Source organism: Lemur catta, chromosome 14 (genome assembly GCF_020740605.2).
Source record: "Lemur catta isolate mLemCat1 chromosome 14, mLemCat1.pri, whole genome shotgun sequence".
Taxonomy (NCBI): domain Eukaryota; kingdom Metazoa; phylum Chordata; class Mammalia; order Primates; family Lemuridae; genus Lemur; species Lemur catta.
In genome coordinates this window covers 53282545-53301531 of record NC_059141.1, presented here as the reverse complement: position 1 = coordinate 53301531, position 18987 = coordinate 53282545, and the positions used below count along the sequence as shown (strand labels likewise).

The 18987-nt window shown below is 44.9% G+C and overlaps 1 protein-coding gene across 6 annotated transcripts in view; it reads right to left on the bottom strand.

Annotated features, from left to right (window-relative positions):
* Window positions 1-18987, bottom strand: part of KCNMA1 (potassium calcium-activated channel subfamily M alpha 1) — a 722666-nt gene that overhangs the window by 352890 nt on the left and 350789 nt on the right. For all 6 annotated transcript variants that reach the window (XM_045568450.1, XM_045568451.1, XM_045568452.1 and 3 more), the window contains one exon: window positions 7101-7162. In XM_045568450.1, the coding sequence (XP_045424406.1) occupies window positions 7101-7162 (62 nt within the window). The remainder of the gene's footprint in view (window positions 1-7100; window positions 7163-18987) is intronic.

Below are 18987 nucleotides of genomic sequence, written 5' to 3'. Positions count from 1 at the left end.
CTTTATTCTTTTCCACGGCCCTAAGGTTTGTCCCATGATGACGGCCTAGAAGTCCAGAATTGGCATAAAAAGTCAAAATATGCTTTGTTATTCAATGGGTAGGCTATCACATCTTTGTTCACTTTTTTATTTAGTAGAAAGAACCCAAGAGATCAAGTACAAAAGGGCCTGGACTGGGAGGGAAGAGCTGCGGCTCCCAGCTCCAGCTCTGCCGCTGGCTGGTCGGGTGACCTTGAGCAGGTCCCCAACCCTCATTCCTCAGGAGAGGACAGTGAGGCACAGAGAACAACGGCACCAACTGCACTCTGAGGCCTCCTCAACCCTAACATCATGTTCTAAAGTTGCCTTTGGTAGCGAACCTGGAAGGTCCAGCTCTGTCCTCTTCCACTCTTAGCATAGCCCTTGATTTTTTCCAATGAAGTGCCAAAGATAAGCAGTTCCCTGATGCTGCCAGATGCTGTCACATCGAGGTACAGCTTGAGCAGCGAGAAAGAAGCAAGGAAGCCGAGGCCCTTCGCCAGTGTGGCTGGGGAAGGAGGAAGGGCGCTCAGGCTCTGAACTTTTAGGTAAATCAAGCCAATTTGTTTGAAAACCAAAGAACATATCTTGTTCTCCAAAATCTACCCACATGGAAACAAGGACATGCATAGAAATTGACTCTATTTCTTGGCATTCTCTCTACCAGGTGTATACTCAGGTAATGAAAGAATGGCAATGTGAAAACGAGACAAGGTAGGAGAAGTGAGTTAAGGTTACTCCCATACCAGGGAACTGAGTGTTGCCATTAAAGGGTAAATCCTAAAAGGGGACAAAGACTTCCCACTGGGAGTTATTTATAGCCTCTTTGCCCTGAGGGCGTCTCCTCTCCCCATCCTTCAGTGGGCTCCTCTGCCATCTGACGTTCCATTCTTCCAGCAGCTGCTGGCTCTCCTGTCGTGTTCCCTTCACAGATGTGCAGTGCTGTTCTGAACATCCTGCCCTTGAACTTTCCCTACCCATAATTTTCCAAATCAAAGCCTGGCGATAAAAATGTCACTGAGGGGTGGAGAAAATTGGGGGGTGTATTTAAAAAGAAAAAAGAGGGAATAGGGAGATGCTTTGCACACGCAGTGATTTGTGTTGACTTCTTCAACAAAGGTTAAATGCATGCCGTGACTTCTCAAAAAGGGCATCGAGGCGGAGAGCCGGGGCTAATTTTCCAGAGCACTACCTAGAAAGGCCGTGTTCCGTAAAGGAACTGGGCACGGAGCAAGCTGGTGAGCTTCCCTCTCTACGCCACGGGCTGCCCAGCTGGCCCTGCTGTGAGGTGGGGCGTACTAATGGTGACAGCGAAAGCTAGTGTGCACAGTACTCTACAGTTTGCAATGCACCGTCACTGATGGGATCTATGCTGTCCTCACAGCTCTACCAGGTGCCTGCTCTGAGGCTGGACACATGAGAGGCACCGGGTCAACACCTGTGCACAGTCAGAACAAGGCTGGAGAAGAAAGCCAGGTATCTTACGTCATTTCTTAAGATCTCCATAGAAACCTCTTTTGGGCCCAATTTTCCTAAAATCTATTAGTTTGGTAATACTAACTTTCTAGGCATGTAAATATTATGCAACATAATGCAAAACAACAACAAACTCATTCTATAACTCTCTAAAGAGATAAAATAATTTATCTCATGGGGAAACAGGGCATCTGTCATTATCTACTTCAGATTGCCAAATGAGAGGCAGTGAGAACTAGGTACGGATGGGAAGACCAAAGGGTCTGTCTACTTGGACAGAATCTCCCAGGTGGGAGAAGCCTGTGGGGAACAATCAACCATCCTTGTTCTTTGCTCACTAGACCGTACCCATCCCAAAATGCTGCCACTCCAGTGAGATAGAAGAGAAGTGGGTCTTCCTAAGCCACTATTAGGAAGGAATGCATCAAGGCCCAAGCAGACCTCAACCGGCACATGACCCAGGGCAGTGTCTTAGGCGGAAAGCCCGTGGTAGGAGCCTCCTGGGCACCTCCGGCTACAGACTTGGCTCCCAGCGTGAGAAAAGGGGAGAGGGAGGACAGAAGAGGAAACAAGACTGATGGGTTGGCGGGATGAGGCCATGCGACCTCCCATTCTTGCAACATCTCTCTAAACCCCTTCAATTGCTCCACAATCTGGAATTTCACTTCTTGACACTCAGGAGAGCGATGGCTTTAGAAGGAGCCAGGCTGGAATCCAATCCTGGCTCCACCACTTACTAGCTACGTGGCTCGGGCTAAGCCTGCAGCTTCAGCCTCCCCGTCTGTAAAGTGGGAATGGTGGTGCTACCCGAAGTCGTTAGGGGAATTCAGTGAGACTGCACGCCTAGCACTATAGATAGCTCACAGACAGCACATAATCAGCAGATAATCAGTTCCTTCTAACCACCTGCCCTCCCTTCCCTTTTGAACGAGCATTTCTAGGCTGAGGGATGAGAAGCCAGGCTGTGCAAAGGCTGGGGCGAGTGAAATTGTTGGGCAACTGACTGGCTCTGCTAGAGCTCTGGGTATCCCTGTTACATCAACGGTGCCAGTTTTATTTCGGAGACTATGAAAACAATCTGGTCAATTCCTATCGTAATCTTAAAGATAGTTTTCCTTAACCGTACCTAACCATAAGCAATTTTACTGCCCAGAAAACAGCACATTTGAAGATGTTTCACATGAATGAATGAATACAAAAATAAAGTTTAAAAAGACTGGGGAGAGGTCATTTTCCAAACATAGCCCCACTGTTGCCCTGGCATTCGGGCCCTTGGGTTAGGTGCTTTACAAAATTTGAGCTGCTTCCTGCTCCTCCCTCCTAATGTCCATAGACCCCAAACAGCAGTGCAGATACCAGAAGCCAAGAGCAAAGAGTGGAGCAATCAGCAGGCGCCCCCACTGTGCACCAGCCATTTGGGAGCAGATAAAGTCATTAAGGAAAAATTTAACAATGTATAACCTTTCAGCTCTACTCTCCTAACAGCAGGTAGCTTCCCTTTGAGAGACAAGAGCCTGCCTTGAAGTCACCCGTGAGCAGGACTTGACCTTCATTTTCAGTGTACGCAGCATTAAATATTCATAATCCACGTAACCGTAGCATAAGAAGTAGCAGCGTTTAAACATTAATCAAAGGAATATATATCTTCACGCGCGTGAGTCATCCTTCCCCAGTGCACCCCTGGAAAAAATGCAGACCCAGGGCTCTGAGCCTCCGTCTCTTCCAACTTTCTCTTGAAATTCTGGATGCAATAGGGAGGGCTGCATTATGCAATCCACGAATCTCGCCCTCACGCTGACACCTTGGGTCTTTGTTTTCATTTTTTCCCTTATCTATTAGATAAGAATTACTGTTCTTGTGTCAGAGGGAGGAAATAGACAAGGATGGAAACAGCTAAGGTGACATTAGCACCCACAGGGCATCTCTAGGCACTTTCGACTTGGTTGTACAATATTTTAAATATTTTAAAAATCTTTGCTTCACGGGGATCAGGGTGTGTGGGATAAAAGGGTCGGTGTAGGTACTGGGAGAACAGAATTAGGAGCTAGATGACATGTGACATAAATTGGGCAGGAGGCCTTTTAAAAAGAATGAAAAGGAAAGGGAGATCTTTGGACAGTATTAGTCTTGTGTGGCTAATCGGAGGATATCTTTTGGGGGAGGGACTGTGCTGTGCTATGTGGGGGGCTCAATGCTTCTCCGCGTTTGCTAAGTCACTGACATCACGTCTAACCAAAGACCAGGTCCAGAGAGAGACATCTCCTTCTGCTTGGGTGTTTCTAGAGAGTCTACTGCTGGGATGATGAAGCATAATTTTAATGCAGTTTGGTGTAATTCTCTTTGGCTTTCAACTCCTGGAGCGCTGAGGACAATCTGTCGTAGCTAGATAGTAACCACTTGAGGCTACACAGATGATTTTTCGCTCGCAATCACTCTAGGAAAATTAAGACCAGGCCCAAAGAAGGGCTTCTCAAACCTGTGAATGCAAAAGACCCACGCAGGGATCTATCTTGGGCTAACAACTAAAAATGAAAGATGTGCAGGAGAAGATGACCTTGGAAGAGATTTAACCAGCGCCTCTTGATAGTAAAATGAGCTTCGAAAGGTTAAAAAGATCATAAACTCACCAATTACGACATTTATCTGAACAGCCCAACCCTCCTCTGACGCACAGATGTGGCATAAGCACCTGGCCTGTTTGTGCACTTGCACGACCCGGGCTGGCCTGCCTCGAGAGGGGCTGGGAGAGCAGCCACTGGCGCCTGTTGCAGACATTACTCTGCTCGCCTTGTACTTTCCAAAAGGTGCAGAGAGCCTTGAACTCGTGCTAATGGGATATTCCTCCCTTCATTTTGGGGAGGCCAGCTCTGGTTCAAATTCACCAGGACAGGCCATTTCATGGACAATGTCTGCCCAATTAGGGTCACTCATGGATTGACTCAACCTACAGGTTGTCTCCTGATTCATTTATTTGAAGGGTTTAAATACTAACTAAATTTCATCTGGAGAATACTGGCTACTTTTTTCCAGCGTGTTGATTTAGCATAGCTTCCAAGAGAAGTTTAAAGCTATCTTTCCAACATGCCCAGATGGCCAGCCAAACCTTGACTGTGTAAAACCAGTGACAATTTTAAATGGTAAAAAAAGAAAAAAGGAAATTTTACATTCTACTTTCTTACTCTCTTTCTGTTTGCATCTTATGTAGGGATAAAATTTCATAGTATTTTGTTCACTAATCTCGATTGTAATTTGTTCGGTAGGTTTCATTTTGTTTTATTCCTGGGAAACTGTGGATTTACCATACAGGTGACTTTATAGATTGTAGAATCCTTAATTCTACCCCATACTTAAATGGAGCATGCCCCTGACTCTCCCCGGAAGATGCAAGACTCCCTGTGCTGACTCCATTGATCGGGGTCCCCCAGGACAGACTCTCGGGATGTGGTCTCGGGACCTAATGAAATGATGCAAATGAAAGGCGGAAAGGGCTACGCAAATGACCATGAGGTCTCCTTGCACACAAAGCTTTGCTGCACCAAACCACACAGTTCAGAGACAGAGAAGAGAACAATGCTGAAGCGAGGACGAGGCTAGGACTGTCCTCAGGAAGAGTGGGGACAATTTTGTTTCTAAGCTTATTGGTATTTTTGCTAGGAAAAGCTGAGGACAGGACTGAAGGTCCATCATCGGAATAGACTCTTTGCAAGCCCATAAAAGAAACCAGAATCGGAGAGGACTCCCAACATCAGTGTCCCCAAGGTTTAATAGAATAAAAATTAAAGCCAAGGACATTGAGGTGGAGCAGGGTATTCAGGGAAGACGGCTTGTGTTGGGGAATCACCTCCCTTCCATGCTCTCACCTGAAGGCAGAGAACACCAGGACCCACACAGAGAAAGGCCGCCTCACAGTAGACACTATAAAAAAGGACATCATCCAAATCCATCTAAAAGCATTTTATTTCTGAGCAATACAGAGGAGCCAAAAGGTAGGCAAAGGGCAGGAAGGCGCTGGCCAGGGCATCTGTCCTCCTAACCCATCGCCACACTCACCTCCACATAAGGGTTTGCTCTCTCTGGGGCACAGGCTACATGCCTGAACCTTTCTCCTGAGCCCCAGCATAGAAGTTGGCAGGGTCTGCACCCCACAACATGCGAGGACACTCCTGGAGAGAGATCAGAAAAATCAGACCAGGGGCTTTAGAAGATCTTCAGTTCAATTCAAATACGGTCGAGAATCACTAAGAGTAAGTATTTAAAAGGGGCTTACCTTCAATGACACGGCAATTGGAGCCTTTCGGACTTAAAAAGCTCTTCTCTTTCTTGGCTAGGAGAGCTGATGGAAGAAGCATGTGGAACCTTGTTTCCTGAGGAGCCCAGCCTTGTATGTGGGGACAGGCTGAAGGACCTCAGATATTCTCAGACTTGGCTGATTCCCAGAGACAGGTTATTAGAGGAGATGTTTTCTTTATTTTCTCTGACATGACATTTTGGCCTCTGCACCCAAATGCACAAAATCTTTTGGCTGGTGACCAGATGGCTCTGAGAAATTCAGAGTTTAGGTGTGCATGAAATTACCACCATTCTGAGCCCCAGAAAACTAAGCTCAGAATTCAGGCACACTGTGGTCTGAGCCACCAGGAACACCAAGCAGGTTTCCTAGGATCAAAGTCTAGTATCCAGGGATAGACTTAAAGAAGTTAAAATCACTCTCGTGGTGGACAATGAGGGAACAAGCTCAAGGCCACTGTTGCCAGAGTTGCCAAGCTCATGTCTCAACAGAAAAGGAGTCAGACTCCAGCTCCCCTCGTCTCCCAGATGCCGTCAACTTCAAGATTGCAATAGAATAGTTGGAACAATGAAGCCCCCGGGAGTGGCAGCTGCAGGAAACAGGGCATATCTGGCTGTCACTTAGCAGCCTGGTCAGTTGCCTCTTCCTCCTGCAAGATCTTTATCACCTGTCATGCAGGCTCACCCTAGAGCACTAGTCCACTCAGCTGGCACATGAGTGTCCACTCTAGGAATTCTGAGATGGCCATGGGCCTTCACCTTCGGGGAGTCATCATGAACCCCTCCATCCCGTCTCCTTACCTTCACAAGTCAAGAAGCACCAGCATGTGATGCCTCAGCTGAATATCTGGTTGGCAGGTAAAAGGATAACACCACGCTTTTTAATCTGACCTCCAATAAGATCAAAGCATCGGAAACCCAAATGAGAAAAAGATCCTACAACCATGGCAAGAATGAACAGCTTGGACTCTCATCTGCTGGATGCTGTCAACCCTCCCAGAGGTTGCAAATTCCCATCAAGCCCTCGTAAGTTCTTGACATCTTCGGTGCAAGTGTTTCATCAGGAAATAGTTATTAAAAAATAAATAATACCCAGCAAGGAGGTTTGACCCCAGACACCTCTCAGAATGAAAGCAGCCTTCCTTCTGAGAGCTTTCTTTCCCATTCAGAAAATCTGCACAGAACAGCCCTGCCTTCCTCCAAGAGTCTTCAACACTCAGGAGGCTCTTTAAGGGTTGGTGTTAACGTAAATAAATTGATCCACGTAAAGGCTAACAATTGTTTTGGAAAAAAGGCAAGACAGTGTATTGAATACTCACTTTGACGAATCTATGAAGTATATTACAAGTGCACCGATGCTGAGAGCAAAGACCAAGACAACCTGCAAAAGAAGAGAAGAATGCTGTCACGTAAGAGCTGGCCGTGAGGATGTTTGGGTGCTTTGACACATGCAGCAGCACCCCTGAAAGACCGTTCCGATTGCTCCTGGGGACCTGCTTGGAAAGCTTACCCCGTGCTGCCCCTACATATGACTCCATGTTGGCTCCTTCCTCGGCGGTGGGCAGCAACCTCGCCCCTTGCCAATAGGTGTCAGGGCAGACTTTTAAACCTGATGGCATTGGGTTTTTATCTGGCCCTGAGATCTCAAGGTCCAGCTTCTCTGAGAATGAAGTCAATAAAAATTTGGGGTGATACAATTTTTCATATTATATGTAACCTAGGACCTAAATGGCCTCAAATATGGGAATATCAATTTTAACAGCTTTATTGAGGCATAATTTATATATCATAATATTCACCCATTTTAAGTGTATAATTCCTCAATGACTATTAGTAAGTTCACCAAGTTGTTCAACCATCCCTGTTATCCAGTTTCAGAACACTATCATCATCCCAATAAGATCCCTCCTGCCTGTTCAATTAATCCCCATTCCCGCCCCCTAGCCCCAGACAACCACTAATCTACTTTCTGTCTCCAGACAGGAAATACCAATTTGAAAAGCACAAGTTTGCCTGTACAAATGTCCTTATGTGTGTGCATACATATCTATGTATACAGCTACAGATATATTTACTGCATGTATACTCTATATGTGTGTCTGGTTGTAATACTTCTGAAGTATTTAGGAAAACTGTTTAGGTGCAGGAAGTCAAATTAGGCAAGCCATTAGGCCAGTTATGTGACAATCTTTGTCCTTCTTTACACTCTTCACTCAAAATGAATCACCATTGATAGAAGACAGTTTAGGCATCTCTTTCAGTAGACACCTGTCACACTAAGGTCCATCAAATGAATATGTAGCAGATTAGGCTGACACTGACACTTCTGTCCTCACTGAACATTCTAATTTGTTTACTTAATCTTTTGCAGAGAAGACTGTTAATGCAACTAAAGGACAGTCAAAAATAAAAAAGAAACTATCAGCCAACAATTATCCCTGAGAACAAAAAGTAAACATCCCCCCACAACACACACACACACACACACACACACACACACACACACACACAGTCTGCCTGCTGGGTCAACAAAGACCTTTTAGATATGCTAATGTCCTAAAGAGACTGCAGGCTGAAGGGCTTTGGAAGTGTCAGTCTCCTCAGAGTACACACATACTGACATCCCTGGGGCATTAGCTGCTGGATACAGATGAGCCCCAATTTATGTGAAGACTAGGCATGCTCAAGCTGTGTGTGTGCAAAGAGGGTCTGTGTATAAGACAAAGAAAGAGGGAGAATCACAGACACACATATCTGTATTTTGTGTGTGTGCCAAAGTGGCTGATGGAAAATGAAATCTGCATGAAATACTATCTATCTATCTATCTAGTAGAGATGGAGTCTCCCTATGTTGTCCAGGTTGGTCTCAAACTCCTGGACTCAAGTGATCCTCCCACCTAGGCCTCCCCAAGTGCTGGGATTACAGGCGTGAGCACCACACCCGACCAGCATAAGATACTCATTTAAAACATTGCAAAACTCCATGGTGCTGCTAGGGACAGAGAGTGGGCTACACAGTCCAGAAAATGACAGTCAAAACAACTGGGCACTGTAAAAGGAATAAACAGTTTAATAGCAAGGAATAAAATCTCTTTATGAAAGGGAGTGTTAAAACAATACTGTGGGGTTTATTTCATTCTTCCATTTTGTTTTAAAAACTAAAACATGCTCCACTTGAATCCAAGGAAACTGCTGCAGTCTGTCAGTAATCATCATCTCCCCAGCACTAATACCTCTTGGCTGGCTCACCTCGGTCTCTCCCCCCACACATACTCATTCACTTGTTCTTGCAAAGGCGGACACAAAATCAAGCAAACAAAAACATGCACAGGCCTCTGCTTTTTCCTCTATTATCATAAGGAACCAGGAAAACAAACAGCTTAAGATTAATTTTGATCTGTGCTGCTATTTCTGAGACATAAGCAGTTAGATCCTGGCCCTGACCTCATTCTCAAAAAGCTGCAAAGAGAAGGGGTGTGGCCAGGACAGAGGGGAAGGGCTTCGTCTTCATTCATAAACAGCTGATCCCAGACTAATCCCTATCCATTTGGCTCCCTGCGTGTGTGCCTGCAAATGCTGGGCATCTGTCAGAGCTGGCTATGTAGGCCTGTGCCACTAAAAGCCATCCATGGTTGCAGGAAAGGACGGGAAAGCAGTTCTCGCTAATGGCATCTACATCATTGTGTAAAGAACTCAAAATCTAAGCTCTCCTGCAATGGCAATGATTTCCCAGCATCAGGATGGCCGCATAGAGTAGCTGATGCTAATTTGTCCCAGCTGCCTCCACTTGGCATCTGTGATGGGGCCTAATGCCTTGCTTATTTAGGCAAATCAGCCAGTGACAGGAGGAGGGAAGGAATCCTGCTGCCCTCTTAAGATGGAAGCTCAAATGTTAGCATCTCTATGCTAGCGTAAGAGAGGGAAGAAAGCCAGGGGGGAAATGACCTCCGCAACTCCCAGGGACTGAAGATTTTGTTGAGTGGACCCATGCTTGGGGCCCCGTGCTCTGCTTTCTTTCAGCAACATATAGGATAAGCCAAGGTGCCCCACCCACCACGATCCACTGTCGCCTGGCTCCATGCATGAACTGCTCTGTGGGGAGAGGAGCTGCTCCTCGGTATTAGGGTAGCTGTGCGTGTGATCTTTAAACTCGCCAAATGCCTCTTTATCATGTCAGGCTTGATGACATTGTCAGCCTGGATCCAGGAGCTGCAGAAAACACACCAACTCTTTGGACGTGGCCATGAAAACAGAAACCCAGCAGAGACTTTTCTTCTATAGGGCCCTTGCAAAGCACCTCAGAAGGACTGTGTCTTGTCTCTGTCTTTCTTCCTCTATCTCTAACAAATCCCCCATTGTCTGAGAACCCCACTCTCAATATGAAAAATATCAGCCTGAGAACACAAAATGATTAGATTTTAGCCTAGACGGTAACGGTAAAGTTATTGAGGGCCCCCAAATAGTCAAGTATTTATTTAACATACACTATGCATAAGGTCCAAGAAAAACAAAAGAAGGAAGTCCACTGGGAGTCATCAATTCTTTTATGGGGTAGTTCTTACATAGATGAATCCTATGCCATTAATATTATGCAATTAGTGATAAATCCTATAGTATAGGTATAGCCATTACATAATAAGCTATTGCCTGGGAAGATCACTAATAAATGAAGAAGCAGCGAGAAAAGAGTAGGAACTAAGGGCTTTTGTCTCAGTATCCTTTTCTTTCTCAAAGTGTCCTACCTACACATTACAGCTACTCTAATGTCCCTCCACAAAGGGGTAGGGCCAGTGGGAATCCTTCTGTGTGCTTCTACAGTCCCAGGGACAAGGAGGACTGAAGCCCCAGGGACATGGTGAGATGAGGCAGGAAAGCACAATCCCCCAACCTGTGTGTGCCTAAGAGAGAGAGGGCTGCCCTCCAGCAGCCGAGAATCATCCTTACAACAACCAAGCACTTTGCAAAGCCCCATCCTGTGCGAGAGCGTGAGGACAGCAGTCTGATATAAGAGGTGACTTGAGCACTGCCTCTCAGGGCACGACTTCGGCTCATTTTCACTGGAGCCTGTCCAGCTTCCTCAGCTTCCCACAGTCTGGGCTCCCCAAATCACCTTGGCTGCTTTGGACAGCACCTATTGCCATATTCTCAGATTCAAAAACATCCATATCCTGTGGGTGATGTTGAGTCCTGTGTCAGATTCCTAAAACACCAAAAGCAACTCGATAAATATCATTAGAGCAATGGTGCTTTGAGTCATCTATTTGCAAAACTCCAGGATCAAACATGGCACATATCTGCACAAAAGAATACCAGCAACACAGATACACAGTGTCTCCAGAAACAAAAAACCAAAGTCTGTCCCCAGCCCTGGACACGAAGAGGACTCTGGGGACAGATGGAGTGTAGCGAGGGGAGGTTGACAGCCATCTTCCTGGATGGAAATCCCGGCAGGCCATGAAGATCTTTAGAATGTCTCAGAAAGTTCCTGAAAATGGACAATAGGCTGGCCAGGCAGAGCGTATTCCCTCTCAGCTTATGGGAGCTCTTCAGGGAAAGGGCAGATTCAGCCATGTGAATACAGAGGTGGCAGAAGCAGGAGAGCTGGTGCGTCAAAGACGTCGCCTGTTCTAGAACCTGGACTGGCATTGCGGGGTGGAGGCCACGTGCTGCCGGTGGGCGCGGGAGGCTATATGGGTCTTAGGAGATGGGTGTGGCGCCGAGGCCCACAAAGGGGGCTACCACCAGACCCCTATCACCTGGGGAGCTTTTCTTAAAAAGCAGAGATGCCCTCATCCCACCCGAGGCCAGCGATCCGTGAGCCGGGGGCAGGGGCACCTGGGTGCCTCTTTTTAACAAGCTTCTCCAGCGAGTCTGACGTGTGGCCAAGAATGGGAGTCACTGAATTAAAGCTGTTAGGGGAAACCACTTAGCTCAAGCCAGAGATTAATTTACAAATGTCGCCTTACCAATTAGCCCATTAGAACATATGTAGGAGGCCTGCAGGCTTAGAGAATCCTGTTAGGCGTACTGTAAAAAGTACAGAGAAGAGGATGAATTAATTCTCTCCTGGGCAGGTTTTACACATTCTCCTCCGCTCACAGCAGAACAAATGACCCTAATTGATGATTCTACATGTTTGATCAGGGCTTAGCCGTCAACTAGGCGGCAGAGACCCTTCTCAGAAAATGGACAGTTTTCCATATGTGATCTTAAAGGCACAGGACTTTTTAAATTGAAGTATAATTTATATACAATAAAATTCACTATATAAAAAAATAGACATGAGGACTCTCAAGACAAAACAATCTGGGGACATTTTATTTCTGAGGGATAATATCATTGGAACATCTGACTTACAGTGTTTTGCCTGGTGGATTCAACAACACCAGCAAACATTTATTGAACTGCTATACACAAGGCCCAGAGTGAGAGGCAGGGAAATGCAAAGCTAAAATATAATAGCTAAGTCAGGCCTGGCCTCTGCCCTCAAGGACCGTGGAATCTAGAAGTTTAAATTACACAGGAGTCCCTTGTGAATTTAAGAAATGCTACACATATAAGCAGACACTTCTGGAATATCAAAGGAAGGATGGGGTCAAGTATAGGAGTAACACCATCCGCACTGTAGATTCACAAAGTGGAAGGGGAAGAGAAAGGAAAGAATGGAAAACCAAGGAAGAGGAAGGAACTCCTGACACTCCAATCCACCTGGCTGTTTTGTGGAGGACAGACATCAGGTACACAGTATGACTGACCTGTGGCAAGAAGAGCACAGGACTCTAGGTCAGGAGGCCTGGGTTTGAATCTCCACCCTGCCTCAATAAGAGTTTGCTTATAAGCACATCACTTAATCTCTCTGGGTCTCAGTTTTACAACCTGCGAAATGGTGGAACTGAAACGGAGGATTATTAGGTGGGGAACTTGGTAGGTTATTGCACACAGTAAAAGAACTAAAAACTCTTGGCTTCAAAAGGCAGCAGCACACTTTCATGCCAGCTGTCCACCATGTATGCATAAGTATAATTCAGCATGATGACAGTACACCTGTCCCTAGGTCTGTATCTGAGAGGCTTGTTTCATAAAATCACAATACTGAATTCATAGTTTGTGTTTCCAGAAGCACAATCAATTGTTCATGCAGCGTGTCATCCCACAAAACTCAAACAAAGCAAAACACAACTTAGAGGGGCCATTGATCAGCTCTCCCTGGGACTGGGTCTCAGCTCTGCTATCACTACAAGGAGTTGAGTGGTGGTCTGACCCAGACCCCCCCCCCCCCCCCCCCGCATTGCCTCCGTGAGTCCTTGAAAAGTCCTTGTTTCGCAGGTCTTGCCTCTGGATGCACACGCTCTAAGTCACAGGTTTTCTTAAGGGAAGAGGGAAAGGATTTTTTTTTCTTCACAATCTAGCAAGTATAGTTAATATATTTTCCTCATTCCTAAGTCATTAATGGTTCTCAATATAAGAAGATATCATCTCGCTACCAAAAAAGTATTTTTGTTGTCTTTAATAAAAAAGATTTGTAAAATATAAAACCAATATTTTAACAGTGCCATGTAAATATCCATAAGCCCCCTAAATTGTCAATCTAGCATTCTGGAACGTTATATTTGACTTATGGAAGTGTGTAAACAAAAATGCCATAAATTGATTCAATGTAAACCAAGAATAAACAATGGAATAAATAGAGATGTGTTCAAGAAAAATGAAAGGAAGAAGAGGTGTTTTCAGTAGTTGGTATTTGGAATTATAGCATTAAAATAAAATGCATGGGACTTTCAGATAAGAATAAAGGTGGTTTCTTCCAATGTAAAGAAGCCTGGTAAATATGTCTAGGATTTTACAAGTATTTGGATCTGGTACTTAACTTCCAAAAGTGCAATACTATGAAGCCACACTCAGGGTAGAATGGACTGGATTCTTAGGACATACATATAAATTGGAGAAGACCCCCTCCTTAAGTTGCTTCAGATGACTTCCACAGCTTTTGGTATGAAGAAAAAGTCCCTGAGTCAACAAGACCCTAAAAACTCCATCCCTTTCCTCCTCTGGCTTTATCTCCTACACCTTCTCTCGCTAGACTCCAGTATGCCAAACGCACACTTCTCATTCACCATTTGCCTCCTGCCACCCCAAACTACCACAGGGGCTTTGCACAAACTCTTCCTTCCTCCCAGAAGACTTAGCTCCTCTCCTAGACTACCCATCCTTCAGAAGGCAGCTCGACTACCACTGCCCTGCCCATAGTGTGGTCTGTCCTTTATAGCAGTCAGCACAGCAGCGATTTTACATTTCTTTGTGCAATCATTTGACCAATTACTCTCTCCTTTGCTGGGCTGCAAGCTCTGTGAAGGTAGGGTGTGTGTCCATTTTCAGTCATTGCTAAATTCCCAGAAGCTAGCAGAGTGTCTCAATCAGTATTTGTTATATCAATGACTGTTTGGAGGGAAGGCTGGAGAACGAGTTTGGAGACTGAGTGTAGTGAAAGCAAAAGAGAGGTAGAAGAACATGGATCACTCTCACTGGGTGAGACCCTGGAGTTTGAAACCTCAGATAGAGGTGAGATGTAGTTCCAGGCGATGGCAGCATCCAGGGGCACCTGGAGGAAGTGGAGGGGGATGAAGAGTATCGTAGTGGATGAGGTCAAGGGTCTGAGACACATGTACAGGGACAGCCAGGAGAGCCACGTGCACAGACTGGAAGGGAGTGGTGGGAGCTGAGGTTGAGAACAGAAAGAGCTGAGGACAGGAGTCATCGCTGAGTGGCAGGAAGGGCCAGGAGGCAGGTGTGGGACAGCACTGGGGAGGGAAGACACAGGGAGGATTTAGTGGAAGGCAGGAGCCTCATGAGAAAAGGTTTGTACAAGAACGAAGGGGCAGGGAGGGCCAGAGTGTCCAGCGCCCCTGGGTTATGAAGAAAAAGCAACACCCAGAAGGGAAAGTGAGGGAAACTACAGCTCTAGGAAAGCAGATTCGACTGAGGCAGTGGATGTGGGGAGCGTTCTGTGAAGAAGCAGAGAATTTAGATTTGGATCAGGGCTAGAAATCTGTGAAAACAAAGTGAAGCACCTGTCATGAGGAGGTGAGACACAGAGACACAAAATAATACAAATATCAATGCATCAATAACACTTGATTATATATGTGTATGTGTTTATATACACATACAAGGGACAAGGGACACAGAGACAGACTGTTACTCCTCTAATCACAAATGCTGGGTCTCTATCAATATTTTTTTTTTATTTCAGCTCATCATGGGGGTACATAAGTTCAGGTCATATACATTGTCCATGTCCCGCCCATCCCCCCGAGTCAGAGTCCCAAGCGCGTCCATTCTCATTCTCCAGACAGTGCACCTGGCACTCATCATGTAGTCATACCTCCATCCCCTGCCCCCCCACCTCCCCGGGTCTGCACCTTCAAACATGACCATTCCCCAGAGGGTGTGCAACGCACTCATCATGTAGGCATATACCCATCCCCTGCCCCCTCCCCCCACCCCAGTCTGATAAATCTATCAATATTTATTAATCAACTCCCTGCCCGGCAATGTGTCTCTGTCCATTTTCAATCAGGTCATTTCAAAATGACTATAGATAAAAATGAAGCTCTGGATAACAACAGAGCTCCCTCCTAGTGTAAGCGACAAATAACAAGTTTATTATAAATCATGTATCAGCAGGTATATAGGCAAAATTAAGTACAATAATGGGCTTTTGGAGGGGAGAGGAGAATTTGACTAATACAGATAGACATGGAGAGTCTGAATTCTCCTCGTTTTTTTAATGTTCCCCAAAGAAGAATCTGGAACATAAATTACTGCAAGCTAATTGCCTAATCTTTTCCCTTCTGAGAGGGCTCATGTTGACATAACTCTAGGGCAGGAGTTACCTTGAACTTCTGAAGGTTAGCGTTCCCCATCGGGTGTTGGCTCACATCTTGGATCTGTTGATGGTTCTTATCTCATTTTGCCCAAATTAAAAATACAGAAACATTAAATGTCTTCCTCCTGGGCCCTAATTTATTATAACTGAAATAAGAACCTGAAAATGAGGCAAAGTAATTGCAACAGTAAGAGAGTTTTTCTTAAAACCTGTGTCCTTCCTGAGAGTTGAGGTTTAATGACAGTGAAATCTTACATCATTGTATCATAAAACCTAAAAGGTTGCTTTTTGCATAGTTTTACCAAAGACATTAAAATGGATACATTCGCAAGTAAGATAAAAATCTTCCATTTGAGGTCTAAAGGTTGAAAGACCTTTCTTGTCTAATTATTGAAAAATCTAGAGGAAAAAGTTCCATCTGCTGGTGGAGCTCTCAAGTTTGCAGCTAATTAGCTTTTTAAGAAATTGTCTGGCTTAAGTGCATGTGGATTTGGCCAACTGGATTTTTAATTTAATTAGGTTTATAAGATGAGAAATCTTCTGTAGCACTGTCAGGGCACCAGTTGCCACTCACTGTCACCAAGGACTAAATTTTTGGCCATCTTTGACCTACTTCTCAACTCTTGCCAGCTCTTAAATTATATCAAAGGCAAAACTGAAATTGAAAGGTGGGACTCACACAGATACTTGTATACCTATGTTTATTTACATAGCCAACAAGTTCACACAGATACTTGTATACCTGTGTTTATTTACATAGCCAACAAGTTCACACAGATACTTGTATACCTATTTTTATTTACATAACCAACGGGGGTCGGAGGGAAGCAACACAGTGCCCATCAGCAAATGAACAGATAAACAAAATGTGGTGCATGCATACAATGGAATGTTATTCAGCCTTAAAAAGGGAAGAAATTCTGGTACATTCTACAGTATGGATGAACCTTGAGGACACTATGCTCAGTGAAATAAGCCAGATACAAAAGGACAAATATTGTATGAATCTACTCATATGCAGTACCTAGAACAGTCAAATTCATAGAGACACAAAGTAGAATGGGAGTTTCCAGGGGCTGAGGGGAGAGGAAGTGGAGAGCTATTGTTTAGTGGGTACAGAGTTTCTGTTTTGCAAGAAGAAAAGGGTTCTGGAGATGGGTGGTGGTGACAGTTGTACAACAATGTGAATGTATTTAATGCCACTGAAATGTACCCTTACAAATGGCCAAAATGGCAAATCTTATATCTATTTTACTACAATTTATAAAATAGAAGGAAAATTCTGAGAACCTGTAAGTAGAATCCAGAAGTATGTATACTTTTAAAAACTCAAACATAATAACCCTCCCACGGGAATACTGGTATCTCTCCTTTCAGTAGCACTGGGTATCTCCAAGAAACTTGTATTACATGCAAGTGTATCTTGTCTCTCTAGCTGTTTGATCTTATCCTTTAGTGAGCTGGAATTTCTCCTTTAGTTTCCACACTCTATCCTCATTTAGCCACAGAGATCTTCCGTAGGTCCCCACCGTCCCCTCCCGCTGCACCCAAGTCTATTACTGATGCAGGAAGCTGCCATGAATTTCTTAAGGATCAGGGACTCTGACAGGAGCCAGAATCTATTTTTTCTCGGTTACTGTAGCTGAAGTCCCAGTTTTAAAAGAGTGTGTCCTTGATCTTATAACCACTTTACAACCAGTTAACAATTTCCTCTAGAAGATATTGAAATAGACACAGGGCATTTGGTCTCCAACCTCAAGGCCAAGTTGCAGTGATGACTTGATCACAGCCCCTCAGTGGTTTAGTGGAACATTAAAGTCACCCCTACAAGTAATCTAAGATCTCCACCTTCTGTAGTAATGATCTGGCTGTCAAAGTTCTTGCATTTTAAAAGGATTATCAATGCACCCCAGAAGGTGATGCCACCAAAGCCCCTTAGTGTCAAGGGAGTTGGCTAAAGATGCTAAACAACCATTTAATTAACAATACAACACTGAAACCAACACTGACCAGGCTTCCAAATCACCTGCCCACCCCACGATGGGCTTGGCCACGCACGTGCATGTTCACACTCCTGGTGCCCAAAGTGTCACACTCCGTTTTCTCCTCTGAGGAACCTGCTGCTGACCATGGTAACAAATGGTCCGGCCTTGCAGAGAATGACACCAGCAAGCCCCTTTGTTAAAGTTTACAGTAGGCTGAATACAGGCCCCAAAGAGAAGGTACCAGATTGTCCACATCTCTTCCTCCTTCCCTCACCTCGGAGAAAATGTTATTTTTAGCTTTATGATTGAATTCTTACAGACAAGCCACACAAGGGAGCATCCCTTATACTCACAAATTCTCAGCACCATAGCCTGGAAAATCAGAAAGCTGAGTCAGCAGCACAGACCTTTACACATGTATTGCTGCTAATTTAGGAAGGATAAACCACAGCCTCAGCTGCCGCCTTGCTGCCCGCAACCATCTCACAAATCTCCCTCTCATCACACAGGGCAGCTGGAGCTCTGGCTGACCAGAGACAGGCAGCCTGAAAACCACAGGTTCCACCTTCATGGGGCATTTGTCTGGAAGTGGGGGGATGTGAGGGTGGTCAGGTAATTCAAGATTTCCTGCCTCTCTCGGCCTCACATGCACTTTGAAAACAAAAGAGGAGAAAAGGAGGTCTGGAATGTCACTTCTTGTCTTCCTGAGGTCATTTAAAAAGAGGAAGAGCAAGCGTATGATGCTCACGTGTGATTCATACGTCAGGATCTCCAACAGGAAAACCAGGTATATGGTTAGGGCATCAGCGAAGGGCCAGAAAATGCATGAAGAACTTGTATTTCAGTTTTAGAAGCTTTGACATAGTTATCAGGGAGAAATCAGACCTGTGTTAGGCTTTGGGCTTCCTTAAGCTTATTGCATGGTTTTTCCATATTTCAAATTTATATGTGAGGAGAACCTTTATCTTTTCAGGGTTTAAGAGCTCTTCTTGTCATAATCTGGCTGTGCCTTTCATTTCAGCACAGCCCCAACCTAATCACTGACTGCCACTTCTCATCCACTCCATTAAATGATCTTTATGCACAAGATTTAATTTCTCTGAACTTCCCACATCATTCTTGAGTTATTTGTTCATTCATTCATTGCACAAATTTGCTGAGTATACACTATAGGCTCAGGGTTGAGCTGGCAGGGGACACAGAGCTGAAAAATGCCCCTGCTTTATGGAACTTGTACTCTAGTTTTCATTCTTATTATGCAAAACAGGATGCCCTGATGTCAGATGAGGTCCATAGCATCAAAAGCCTTTTGAGGTGTTCATGTCTCATAATAGT